The sequence below is a fragment of the Ailuropoda melanoleuca genome, chromosome 13 (assembly GCF_002007445.2).
Source record: "Ailuropoda melanoleuca isolate Jingjing chromosome 13, ASM200744v2, whole genome shotgun sequence".
In the NCBI taxonomy this organism is placed as follows: Eukaryota; Metazoa; Chordata; class Mammalia; order Carnivora; family Ursidae; genus Ailuropoda; species Ailuropoda melanoleuca.
Genome location: NC_048230.1, coordinates 14,338,107 through 14,352,195, shown reverse-complemented (window position 1 = coordinate 14,352,195; position 14,089 = coordinate 14,338,107). Strand labels below are relative to the sequence as shown.

Below are 14,089 nucleotides of genomic sequence, written 5' to 3'. Positions count from 1 at the left end.
CCCCCGCCCCCCCCCCCGGGAGTCTCCCTGCGTTGCGTGGAGGCCTCTGGTGTTTGGGGCCGAGGGAGAGGGGGTGGAGAGGGCTCGGGCGTGACGCGGCGCCTCCTGCCGCCGCCACCCTCTGGGGCGTCCTTCCTGCAGCGAGGACGCCCAGTCACTCCGGCGCTGCTCCAGGCCGGGCGGGGGAGGGCGGCTGACCGGCCGGGGCGGAGGTGGGGGGGAGGATGCTTTCTCATGCCCCAGGTGCTGGCCTTTGGGGGCCGCAGCTTTCTGGAGGATGGCATGGTGGAGGGATAAGCCTGGAGATCTCAAGGGAGGAAATACCAGCATTTGTGTGTGTTGGTGGCCGGGGGGGGGGTGGTCCAGCTCTTTCGGAGACTTGGCCTTTCCAGTCGCAAAACCGGGGATAGGGGATGGGGAGCTGTCCTGGAGTGCCCTCTTCGCTTTTCCAAGGAGCCCCCGGCTTTTGACTGAGGCAGCTGGCCTGGGGCCCTGTGGTCGTCGTTCTGTCCGGAGGCCCAGGTCTCTTGCCTTTTTTCCCCAGGAGGGAGGTGGGTAGGCCGGGCACCTCCCTATCCTTTTCTCACTGGCACCTTGGACAGGGCAGGTTGGGGCTAGGCCTCACCCCTCAGACGCCTGGGGGGCTGGGGGTGAAGAATCGTAGCATTGTAGTCACAAGACCAACGTTATGTAACTGCAGGCTCTCTGCTACTAGAGAGTAAGGTGGCTTTTAATTACTGTGACAAAGTTGTTCCTTTGGACTTTCGGGATGAGGCCGTGGAGCAGGTGAGCTTGCTGGGAAAACCGTTGCCAATTTCGTGCTTTAATTTCACAGTCTCTAACCAGGCCCCACCCCCACCCCTGGGTTTGTAAACAGTGCCCCCTTCTGAGTGGTAACCTGGAATAGGCCACCAGGTGACACTAGTTTTCTTCAAATATAGAGTCTTATAATAATCAGAACATTCTTCCCCTGCTGCTGTTGTATATTTCCTCAGACTTATTGAAGTTGCCGCATTTATTTTATTTCAACCATTGGTTTTTAAAATGAAGACGTTGATTTGCCCAAGGTCATGTAGCAAGTCAGGCCTTGAACAGGGTTCTCCTGACCTTTTCCTCAGCACCTGATGGCGCTCACATACTCCTTGAAGCTCTGACTTTTCCTCACAGGCGTGTGGGGTCAGATTTTGCTGGTCCACTAACCCTTTCCTCTGCCATTCTCTGCTGAAATAGAACCAGCCCTGCTTAGTTTGAGGTGCCTTGGGTGCGGTCAAGGGCTGTGTGGCTGGCAGCTGGCATTTATGCTTTCTTTGCATCTGGTGCAGGCTAAAGGAGTAATCATGAGTTCTGCTTTCCCTTTCAGTCCACCCAGCACACAGGCTAGTGTGGACGCAGAAATCAAGGTGGCCTGGAATAAACCAAGGGTCTCTTCTTGAGCAGGCAGGCCTCCTGTGTAGCCTTAATATCAGACAGGGCTGGAATGACGACATCTTTTGTCTACTGGGCTGGGTGACAGAGTCCTCTTTTTTGAGGGGCGTGTGGGGGATCAGTGTGATGGGACTGTGGTCAAGGACAGAGGATTGGTTTTTGCAGCTTATCTCCTCTGTTCTTGCAAAGCATTCACATGCTATAGACTGCCAGACAGATTCTGACTAGTCTTTTTGGGATTCCTGCCATCCCAGGAATAGCCCATGCAAGGTCTACCCCAGAATTCTGGTTGCTGTAGGATGAATACCATGGCTTAAATAGCAGAAATATGAGGGCTATTAAAGTAATAATTCCTCACCTTTTGTTATCTCTGTCACTGCAGGGCATGACAACCTTTTTCTGTGAAAGGCCAGATAGTAAATATTTTAGGCTTTACAGGCCATGCATTGTTTTGCAACTACTCAACTCTGTCATTGTGGCCTGTTCCTGTAAAACTTTATTTACAGAAACAGGTGGTAGGCTGCATCTGGTCAACAGACCCTAGTGTAGACAGTCCTTGTTTGTAGGTGTTTGCTTATAACCTTAATTAATCCTTATAACAATTACCCCTGATCAAGAGCTATCCTCATTGCTAAAACGGAAGTAATGAGTGCAGTAAGGCTGAGTGACTTGCCCAAGACTACAGGAGTTCATAGTCGGGACCAGAAGTCAGGTCTACTGATTCCTAGTCCATCTTCTTTCTACTCTGTTACCAATGATGCAGTAATGGTCATTAAATGAAGGGCTTATTGTGTTCAGGTGTTAATGCCACCTGGTTTGCCCTCAGTAACCCTAAAGTCTCCATTTCAAGATGATGGTATGAAAGCACAAAGGTTAAGTAACTTGCCCAAGGACAAAGCTAGTAGGTGATATATTGTAGTATCTTGGCAATTGGTGCTATTCAAAATATCAGAAATAGAGAAATTTAGAGTTGGAAAAAACTTACTTTACAAATGATAAAAATTGATGGCTTATTATGTCTTTTTTCCTATCCACCTTCTATTTCCCATGTTTGGGGACCAGGTCTTTGCTAAAAGCTTAGGACCTCCCTCTTCTAATAATGCCTCGTGTCTGTGTTTTCTGTTGTTATCGCCTTCTGTGCTCTGTTCTCCCACTGAGGCTCCACACTCAGCTGCTAATGTTCATTGTTCAGAGCATGGGGTTGTCAGCTTCACCTCTCTACTTCTTCTGCAGTGTCACGATGTCTGACCGGAAGGCAGTGATCAAGAATGCAGACATGTCTGAGGACATGCAACAGGATGCTGTTGACTGCGCCACGCAGGCTATGGAGAAGTACAACATAGAGAAGGACATTGCTGCCTATATCAAGAAGGTGCGCCAAGAGAGCTATGGCTGTTGGCTAGGGGTAGGGATGGAGATCTGAACTGGGGACTTAGGAAAGGAGGTATATCCCATGCAAACAAAACCCAGGAGCTTGCAAAGCAGACAAATTACGGAGTGATTCTCGCCAAAGCATTCACCTTAGGAGTTCTTAATAGGAACTCTTCTGAGGTGTGCTTATGTGTGTGTCTGTATGTGTGTTTACAGAAAATTATGTGACTATAAGGCATTGGGGAGAGAAGCTTAGGATCAAATGTAACTGGCTCAATTCAGAACTATTCAAAATGTAGATCAAGGATAAACAGATAATGTAAGATTGCATACAAGTTTTTCAAGGAACTATATCATTTAAAGTGGGATATCCGTGTAATAATCCCTATCATATAGGAGGTTTCCTTTCCTTTCTCTTAAAAAGGACTCAGGTACTGTATCTCCTCCTCCCCACTTTCTTAAGAAGAGGGTGGGCTTGAATATATAATTTGCTAAAAATGGATGAGCAATATTGGGGTGTAGGTTTAGTCCCTGAAAAGTCTCTGAGTGAATGGGTGAATGAATATGGTTAACATAGGAAGCAGCTGAACTAGAAGTGAGAAGTGGTAGCCAGAGCCTCTGATTCCCAGTCAGAATCCATGTCTACTAGTGGCATAATCCCAGTCTTTGACATTTTCAGCTCTAGTATCCCAAAAGGGATGCCTAAGCATAGTGATGTTCTGGTCCATAGAAGTGGTAGGGCATCCTTAAGTTTTACAGACTTCTGCTTTCCTACTTAGGCAGGGTGGGTTGAGAAGAGGAAACTCTGGAGTCCTGAGAGAATATCTGTGTAAGGAGCCGGTGGGTGAAGAGCCAGCTGGGAGTGCTGGCTCCTTGCTGAGTGATGGCCTTTTCTGTCCTGTACAGGGAGAGGACCCAGAATCATGGACTCTGAGGCAGGAGAATCCGTAGATTATATATGGCCTAGCTTCTTTGTTTTGCTGTTGGGAAAATGAGGCCCAGGGAAGTGACTATGTCTCTCCTATGTTACAGAGTCTTGAGAGTCAGCATTAAGGCTGGATTTGGTGACCCATCCCCTTTCTACTGTTCCCTAATACCTCTTGGAGTCCCTTGGTATAGGGGGCTGTGAGGAGGCCACACAAGTTGTATGTTGAGCACCTGGGGGACAGTCCCAGGGTTGGCAGCTTTGCTGGGTCCATGGTGGAGGGCTGTTGCATGGCAGGGTGCATCTACTGAGCCATCTGTTTCCTCCTGGATCTAAGGAGTGACAGGGAACCGCCTGTCTGATTAGGTCACAAGGATTTCCTAGGTTGCTTTGATGCTGAACTTGTGCCCCTGAGAGAAGTGAGGGAATTGCCTTGATCTTATGGCCTATGTCCTTGTTCTGCTGCTTATAGCCCACACAGTACCTGGCACATAGGAGTGCCTTTAATGTGGACTTACAAAGAACTGCTTCCTGGTACTCCTGACGTTTGGCTCTAGTGTCTTGGTTCTTGGCATTTGGAAATGCTGCTTAGTAATATGAGAGGCAGCAGGTGGCAAGTCAGGGAGTCTTGTTCCTCCTCTGCTTTCCTCATGCTGTGTGACACTGGAGTGGTCTCTTATGCCCTGAGCTTCCCTGACTCCTTTGCTAAAGAGTCACGGGGTGGGCTACGGAGTGGGGTAGCTAGGAGGAGGAGGAGAGATGATCAGGGCGTAAAGTGCCAGAGAGAAATAACAGAGCCTGTGCGGTGTTCCATTATTAATGAAGGAAGGAGTGTCCTAGCCAGCCTTAACCTGAGCTCCTGAGGTTTGGGGAGCTGGGGCCGTGGGGTGCGGAGTGGGGGAGTGCTAACTAAATCAGATTCCCATTCTGATTTCTCCTCTTCCAGCTGTCCTAATCACCTTTCTTCTCTTCCTTTTATTTTTTTAGGAATTTGACAAGAAATATAACCCTACCTGGCATTGTATCGTGGGCCGAAATTTTGGCAGCTATGTTACACACGAGACAAAGCACTTCATCTATTTTTACTTGGGTCAAGTTGCAATCCTCCTCTTCAAGTCAGGCTAGGTGGCCGCAGTGAAGGTGTCAGTGGCGGCGGCAGCGATGGCAAGCAGGCGGCGTTGCTGGGACTGTTTTGCACTGGGGCCAGCATCAGGATGTCCTCTCCAATGGCTGTGCTACTGCATGGACTGTATACTCGATTTCATGTGTATGTCGCAGTAAACAAAACCAAACTTCTTTCTGTTTAGTTGCCTGGGGAAGAAGGCTGCTTTATGTTTATTTTTCAAGACTTTAAAATTTTTTCTTTGGTTGTATTGCACTAGGAAATCTCTCCCACCCCTCCCTCTTCTCTTTCTCTCCCTACATAAAATTAAAAAAGAAAAAAAGCCCTCAGCAAAGCCTGTAAGACTAGGAGGGCTGGGGGAGAGCAGTCGGTTTCTGGAGGCGGAACTCAGACTGTGCAGCCACCTCCTCCTGGTGGTGGGTGCTGCTTTGGGAGAGCTGGGGAGGCTGCAGGGGGCAGCATAAGGATTGGCAAGGAGAGAGGGATAGGAAGGAGGCTAGGGGGATTGATCTAGTACCAGGGAGAATATTCCACTGAACTGTGATTCCACGGCTTGGGGCAGAGGGTGGGGTGGGGGGTGGATTCTTTGAGGGGCCCTGAGACGTGTTTGTCTGTGGTGTGTGGGAGTGGGGAGCAGACTTGTCTTGCTGTCTGTCAGAAGAGTTTCTAAGTAAGGGCTGTGTCTTTGTGGATTACCTTCTTTTATTCTTCTGCCAGAGCTCATGCTAGGAGGATGTTGGGGGTAGGATTAGCTTGATTTTTCTATTCATTCTCTCCTTCTGTCTGCTCCCTGCTTAGCCCTCGGTTTTCTCATTCCTCTGGAGTTCTCTTAGAGCAGCCCCTGTTAGTTGGCTGGCAAGGGAATTTCTGGTGACTATAGTTCCTTAGTTAAGTCGTAGCAATCAAACCAAATCAATGTCTCCCTTGATTCTCCTCTGTGTATAAGTGTGTGTATGTATGTGTGTGTCTTGGTTTCGGGTAGAGGGGAGGGAGGGGTAGGACAGTGTGGAATCTCTAGGGTGTATGGGTAGATAGGCTACACGGTTAGTTCTAATTGGGCCTTTATGTTAAAAACCTCTAGGGGGTGTTTGTTTTGGGTGTGAAGACAGTTGTCAACACCCCCCAGGCCATTGGGCCCAGATACTGCTTGCCCTATGGCTGGCTGCTCCCCAGAAGGCTTTGGGGGATAGCCCACAAGGAGATGGCCATGATGCCATCTGCCCTGGAACTGGTTCTTAATGGAAAGGAAAAGTGGCTTTGTGGGTGGTTGCAGCCCTTGTGGGAGGTGGCGATGGAAGTGGTAAAGGGCTGCAAGGACCTTTGGGGGATCTTTGGAGGGGATTAGTCTTCAGTGGTGAAGCCAGGTATCAGGAGATGGAGCAGGGCCGCTAGTGGAAGGAGATTCCAAGGAGAGTGCAGGGGGGAATCTTGTCTGTTGAGCAAACAGGGATGTGGGGGTGGGGGGGAGTCATTGCTGACTGAGCTGCTGATTCTTGTAAATCGCATTTAAAACTCATGTGTAGGGTTGACACTGTGGGAGGGGGGTGGTTGGGATCCAGCTCATTCTTTTTTCTTTCTTTTTTTTTTTTTTTTTTTTTTGGTCCAAGTCCATCTTTGGGGCTGGTGGGGAGGCAGGAGAATTCCCCCTCCCCAAGCCTTTAGTGTGTGTCGAGCTTTCTTTTTGATGCTGACAGGGAAGGGTGGGTACTGGGATGGTGAGTGAGTTCCCTATATCAAACCCTTCAGTGGGCACAAGATTGAGTGCTTGGTTTTAGGTTTTATTTTTTTATGAATGTCCAAATCTGTGTTTCCCCCTGCCTTCCCAGACTCGTGTGGCCAGTTGGAAATGTCTGGTTTGTGTTCATCTCTCCCTCATTTCTGGAGCAGGGGCTGAGACCCCACCACATCTCCTGTGCTCTGCATCCATGCCTCTTTTGGACATTAAAGGTCGATTGATGCACTTCTGAGCTGTTTGGGTTTTTTTTGCGGGGGAGGGAGGGCAAAAGGGTTGCCCTGGTGACAGGGTTGCCACACATGGGTGGGTGTAGAGGGTATCGAGGGTGGAGTAGAATGGGGACTGAAGAGAAGACCAGGTAAAGAGAAACTGATTGGCCTGAATCAGTTCTTAGTTGTAGGGTCTAGTCTCAGGCCCCTTAACTGGAGGGGAAATGAACGAGCAGTACACTTACCCACAAGGCTTTCTAGGTCCCTTGATGGAGAAGGCCAGGTGAGCCACGTTTGGGGTCTTTAGTATAGTACATGTTGCCTCCCCTGTTTCCAGCTCCGGGTCCAGATGGCACTTTTCCAGCTGCTGTCTTGGACCTGGAGGAGCTTAGCTTCTTGGAACCTTTGGCCGAGCCCTCCTATGGCCAAGGAGCTCCTAGCCCTCCTCCTGTGCTTCCCTGAGGCCTGGGCAGCCGAGTCCCGCTCTGGCCACTTAAAATGGAAAAGTGAGGGATCTTTAAAAAGGTTGATTGTCTGCCTCCTGCGTTATTCTGGTTGTCCCACTTGGGGCGCCTGCCCCCACACACCTGAAGAGGTGGGCAATGCTTCTGAGAGTATCTGCCCACCCCTGATGCCAAGCAGTTGTTACAATCCTTGTGGAAGTGTCAGGGAGCAGAGGTGTTTATATGCCTTTCCATTGCCACTTCCTCAAAAACTCCTGCGTTTCTGTGTACTTGAGCCTGGGATGCTGTGACCCCAGGATAAATTCTTGTGCTTCCATGGTGTTCATAGTCTAATGAGGTGGAGCCGGCCTACACATTGATAAGCTTTTCCCAATAGTGATAAATGTTCCATCAAGCAAATAAACTGGGTAATGACCTATTGATTGTTGGAGGTAGGTAGATTGAATTTCTTCAGGTGGGAAGTTGGTGGGCTCGATCTTGGAGAGGGTTCTATCTCTGGGGCAGTGAGGTCCTAAGGGACTCTACAACCCCAAATTCTGTTCCTGCCTTTGCTGGTATGAATAATTTGATAGAGGTGGAGTGTTGAGGGATGAAAGTGAAGCCACGGTCCACATTCTGTCTGTGGTGGGTATTTCTAGTGCCCAAACTCCCCTTCCTGCCCTGGTGAGAGGCCGTCCAGCTGGTATCTGTGGACAACCTATCCCTTCACAGGTAGGTACACTCTGCACATCTAGAAAGCTAATCCTGCAAGGCTTCGTGGGGAGGATGGGTTCCAGAAGGGGCTGTGGAAGGCAGATGGACATTGTAGTATAGAGGAATGCAGCCACTGTCAGAACTGCGGCCAAAGAGTGGGATTGTCCATAGCCTACCTCTCTTTTAGCCTGTTCAATCTTCTGGGGCCTTTGGCTGAACATAACTGAAAGGCAGATGGCAAGGCTGACCCAGGGATGCAACCTGGAGGGAACAGCAGGAAAGAAAAGAGTGGAGAATAAATCCAAGGGGAGCAAACCGAGCCAGCATGGTAGGGAGTTGTCTCTGTTGCCATGGATGTGTCTGTCCTTCTCCAGAATTCTAGTGTCCACTAGCCTAGACCTAGGGTATGGCTGTCCCCCAAACTGTCCCCTCACTTCCTTCATGTCTTTACTCAGACATCCTGTTATCTGTCAGAGGGGCCTTCTGACATCCTGTATGAAATAGCACCTCCCTACCACCGCTACTAACCTTATCCAATTTAATTCAGCACAGAAACTGCCAATGCTTGACAAGTTTGCTATTTACTTGTTGGTCTCCCACAACTAGAATATAAACTCTGTGACCGGGCCGTTTTCTCTTTTCTTCACTGCCTTCACACAGAACAGCACCTGTCCTGTAGTAAATGCTTGATAAATGTTGGTCAAATGAAAAAGGAGGAGTAAGCGAGCATGGGCAGCCCCTCTACCCCAGGGTGGCCAGCCATTCCTGAAGAGCCTCCTGTCTGGCTTGATGGCCTCCTGCTGCCCAACGTGCACATAATTTCCTGCTGCCTGGAAAGGAGCGAGTGGGTCACTCCCCTTGCCAGCTATGGAGGAATGAAAGCATGTGTTCATAAAGTACACTTTAAGACATTTCAGTTTATGTTCTGGAAACCAAGCACCCCTCTGAGCTGGACCCAGCAATCATTAGCCACATTTTTGGAGAAGCAAACGATAATAGAGGGCGGGTGACTTGCCAAAGCTCATGTAACTGGTAGTGTTTCCAGAGCCATAAAGGCTGAACTGGGTTTGACAGCAGTGGTCTCACTGATATTCCTTGAGGTTTAGGCCCAGCTCTCTGAGCTCAGGAGCAAATCCCTGGTTCCACTGATATTCCCTTTCCTGGGCTCTGCTTTAGCAAGGGCAGGGAAGATAGTTCCCTGTCCCTCCCTTCTCACTCCTCCCATAGACTAAGGATTGAGGAGCTGCCCCTTCCTTGAGGTCTCACCAGAGGGGTAAATAAGTCTTGTGGACTTAGAAAACAGAATCCCAGAATTCTGGTCTCTTTGGCCTCCCCTGAACTAAAGGTACAGCTTCCTTACTACCCTGGTAAGAAGGAGTGCCCTATATCACCTGTTGAAGAGTCACGTGTACCTGTATGTATATCTTTGTGATGTCATGGGCTTGGTGTGCACACCAATGTAGAGGCATGCTCCTCTGCTTAGACTGCTACTGTAGAGTGTAGGCAGGTTCATAAGAGATCAAAGAGGACCCCAGGTCCCTGTGCCTCTCTTGTTTTGTCCAAACAAACGTGTATAGTGTTTGCAGTAAGGCTGCTAGACATTGCTCTCTTGAGTTTCCAGAGAGAGAGGCTAAACGTGCAAAGACTGTGATAGTGTGGGTAGAACCCAGGATCTAGAATCAGAAGACTTGGGGTTGAGTCCCAGCTCCAACACTTACCCATTGTATGAACTTAGGCAAGTCCTCTCTGAGGCTCAGTTTCTTCATCTGAAAATGGGGATAATACCTATCTACCCTAAATGGTGGCAGTGAGGACCAAATGACATGTATGTGAAAGTGCTTTGAAATTGGAAAGCGATAATGAGGAGGATACTGATTATTAGGGTCTGTGACAAAGCTTAGGGAAAAAATAAAGGATTCTGGGGAGTCAGGTCCTTCAACTACCCCCTCACATCTTGTCACACCAGCCTTCCCCCTCCCTGTCCAAATGCACCCGTATTATAGAGAAGGAAATGAAGGACCAGACAGGGAAAGAAACTTACCTAAGGTCATGTGGTGTTGGGGACAACTGGGGTGTAGAACTTGGTCTCCTGAATCCCAGGCAATTTCTGATTCTAGTTTGAGGTGGTGGAGGGGACTAATTCATCACTAGGTGCTGAGCCCCTTCTGAGCTCTGGAATACCCTGTGTTTGGTGATGGTGTACAATTCAGTGTTTTGGGTTTTTTTTTTTTTTTAAGATTTTATTTATTTATTCTAGAGAGGGAGAGGGAGCGTGCCCCAGTGGGGAGAGGGAGAAAAAATCTGAAGCAAACTCAGCACTGAGCCCCCCAGCCGCCCCCAATTCAGTGGTTTTTAGCATATTCAGAGTTGTGCAAACATCACCACTATCTAATTCCATGACGTTTTTATCACTCCCCAAAGAAACTTTGTACCCATTTGTAGTCGCTCCTCATTCCTCTTTCCCCCCAGTCCCTGGAAACTGCTTATCTACTTCCTGTGTTTTTGCATTTGCCTATTCTGGACACTCATATACATGAAATCATACAAATGTGGCCTTTGTGTCTGGTGTCTTTCATTTAGCATATGTTGTCAAGGCTCATCTGTGTCGTAGCATTTATCAGTATTGCATTCTTTTTTCTGGCTAAGTAATGTTCCGTCATATGACTCTATCACATTTTGTTTATGTATCTGTTGAGGGACATTTGGCTTATTTCCACTTGTTGGCTATTGTGAATAGGGCTGCTATGAACATTCATGGGTATGTTTTTAATTCTCTTGGGGCATCTTTTATTTTTTTTAATGTCAATTTTCTGTTTTTTAAAATCTAGATTGAAATTGGCAATTTTTTCTGTAAAGGGTCAGATAGTAAGTATTTTAGGCTTTGTGGGCCATATGACATCGTGTATATAGTTGTCACAACTGCTGAACTCTGCCATTGTAGCATGAAAGCTGCCATAGGCAACATAAAAACCAATGAGCATGGATGTGTTTCAATAAAACTTTAAACAGTCAGTGGGCCAGATTTGACCTGTAGACCATAGTTTGCCAACCCCTAGTCTAGACGATACATTTACATGATTCAATATTCCAAACGTAGGGGCTCCTGTGTGGCTCAGTTGGTTAAGCATCCAACTCTTGGTTTCAACTCAGGTCGTGATCTCAGGTCATGAGATGGAGCCCCGCGTCTGGCTCCATGCTCCGCAGGGAGTCTGCTTGGGATTCTCTCTCTCCCTCTGCCCATCCCCCCCCCAAAATAAATAAGTAAATCTTCAAAAACAATACTCCAAAGGTAGAAAAAATGAAACTTCTCCATCCCACTTCAGTCCCCCAGCACTGATTGGGTTCCCTCCTTAGAAGCATTAATGACGTGAGATTTTATGTTCCCTTTCAGATACAGTTGATAGAAAGTATATTTTTAAGTGGCTATGCAATATTCCAATGTGTTGCATATAGTTTAATAAACATGAAAGGACTAAGATATCCGAAGGATGCCCTGAAAGGCAGAACACTGTTGTAGGTGTGTTGCCCTGACCTGCCCAATTCACTCCTTCATCAGGATAATTTTTTGAACTCCTGGGATTTGCCTGGGAGTTCTGGGGATCACGCCTGATGAATATGTTGGGTGATCCCTTTTGGGTCAAAAAAAAGCCCTGACTCTTGGGGATGCAATATATGTGTGTGTGTGTGTGTGTGTGTGTGTGTGTGTGTGTGTGTGTATATGTGTATATATATATATATATTTTTTTTTTTAGGTGATTTGTGTACCAGTTCCGCCAGAGAAACATAACCAATAGGTTATGAACAAACAAGTATTTGTTCAATCTATCTATCTATCTATCTATCTATCTATCTATCTATCTATCTATCTAATCTATCTCTCTATCTATCCATCTTTCTATCCATCTATCCATCCATATATCTAATTTATCTGATTTATTACCAGGAATTGGCTTACTCAGTTGGGAGGGACAGGTAGGCAATTCTGGAATATTCATGCAGGCTGTAAGGAAGGTCAGGCTGGAAGCTCAGGTAGGAGCTGACACTGCAGTTCACAGGTAGAATTCTTCAGGGAAACCTCAGGCCTTCCAACTGGGTGGAAGTTAGTCCACCCAGATTCTCTGAGATAATCTCCTTTACATAAAGTCAACTGAGTGTAGATATTAATGACACGTACAAAATAATTTCACAGGAACACCTAGATTAGTATTTGGTTGAATATCTAGGTATTAGAGCCAAGCCAAGTTAACACATGAAACTGGTCATCTTAGTCCACATCTTGTCACCCCAGCACCCACATTCATCTCCAAACTGTACTTAATTTCCAAATTAAAACAATGGCAATGTCATACTTCCACCTAACATGATGCAATTATCCTGTGTACAACTGAAAATGTGCGAACCTTTTCCCCAGAAGAGGATGCAAAGTCTTTGGGTGATGTTCACTCTTCTCCTTGATAATCCTGTAACTTCAATAATTTAACGTAAAGTTAGCTATTATTTTTTTATTTTTAAGAGTTTATTTATTTGACAGAGAGAGAGAGAGAGAGCACACAGGCAGGGGGAGTGGCAGACAGAAGGAGAAGCAGGCTCCTGGCTGAGCAGGGAGCCCAATGTGGGACTCGATCCCAGGGCCTTGTGATCATGACCTGAGCCAAAGGCAGACACTTAACCAACTGAGCCACCCAGGCATCCCTGAAGTTAGCTATTATTAATATGTTTTATGTTAGAATACAAGGGGGATAAGAGAGGGAAGAATAAACATATACACAAAAAAATTAATATATTTATAATAAAATAGGAAATAAATACTCATAATAATGACAGACCTCATTTCTGCAATTGGTCAGGTATTTATAACTACCTTCTTCCCCTACCTATTACATATTTCCTTTGCCCTCAGTGAGCACCTTAATGCTGGTTATGGTTCTTTTCCTAGCGGAATGCCCCCAAACCTTCATTCTTGAAGGGTCTGTGCCTTTAGAAGTTTCGCCTAAAATTGGGTTGTTACAATTTTCCGTTGGTTTTAATCACAGGACATGGTAGTACCAAGAGGTTCCTTAAGCGCTGTCTTATATTCAGACATACTTTTCCGGACCTCCATTATGTAGTAGAATCCCAATTTGCCCTTGCTCGTTGGAATCAATCACCCCAGCTAGGACAGTAACTCCCTCCCTGGTCTGTTCGTTCAGAGGCCTGAGGAGCCCACACTGGCAGCCCTAACTTCCAGTTCAATGGAATCGTTGTGACTTCTGGGGAAAGTATTCTTCCTTTTGGAGTGAAGACTTATAGAACAGCAGAGCATAACGTTGCAAGGATGGGCAGCAAAAATTGAGCCAGTGGATCACTGGGGTAACGGTGAGTGGTGACGTTCCGTTTCCACTCCTTAACTCCTGGAAGCCTGAATCCTAGATGTGGGAGAAAGAGCGCCCTACCTGGAATGCTGATTTATTATTATATTTTTTACAATTTTTTTTGTTACATTAGTCACCATACAGTACATCCCCAGTTTTTGATGCAATGTTCCATGATTCATTATTTGCATCTAACACCCAGTGCACCATGAGATATGTGCCCTCCTTAATTAGAACATACAGTCTCCTGAAGTACATTGCTACAGTCCTGCAAGGTATCGTCACCCAGCTGGTGCTGTAACTAGATCTTCAAAAGGCTGTTCGACCTTTCTATCAAGCCAGCCATTTCAGAATGATGGGGTAACCTGGTGAGACCAGTAAATTCCATGGACATGGACCCATTGCTGCCCTTCATTTGCTGTGAAGTGAGTCCTTTGATTAGAAGCAATGCCGTGTGGAATACCATGACGGTGGATAAAGCATTCTGGAAGTCCACAGATGGTAGTTTTGGCAGAAGCATTATATGCAAAGAAAGCAAATCCATTTTCAGAGTTTAAGTGTCTGTTCCAGTAAGAGCAAACGACTATCCCGTCCATGATGGAAGTCGTGCAGTGTAATCAACCCGCCGTGAGGGAGCTGGACCGTCACCCCAGGGCAGGGCGCCGCCTCTCAGTTTGGGTCTCTACTGCCGGCAGATCAGGCCCTCCGCCTTGGCTGCAGCCAGGCTGGCTGTGCTGGATGGAAGTCCGTGTTACTCAGCCCAGGCTTAAGCTCCCTCCCTGCCGCCTGGCTA

General features: G+C 47.2%; 1 protein-coding gene across 1 annotated transcript; it reads left to right on the top strand.

Moving 5' to 3' along the window:
* The first annotated feature begins 2,632 nt into the window (after window positions 1-2,632).
* Window positions 2,633-6,808, top strand: DYNLL2 (dynein light chain LC8-type 2). Its single transcript, XM_011220261.3, has 2 exons — window positions 2,633-2,797; window positions 4,709-6,808. The coding sequence occupies exons 1-2, from the start codon at window positions 2,666-2,668 to the stop codon at window positions 4,844-4,846; spliced, it is 270 nt and encodes an 89-aa protein (XP_011218563.1). The 5' UTR covers window positions 2,633-2,665; the 3' UTR covers window positions 4,847-6,808.
* Window positions 6,809-14,089: the final 7,281 nt, after the last annotated feature.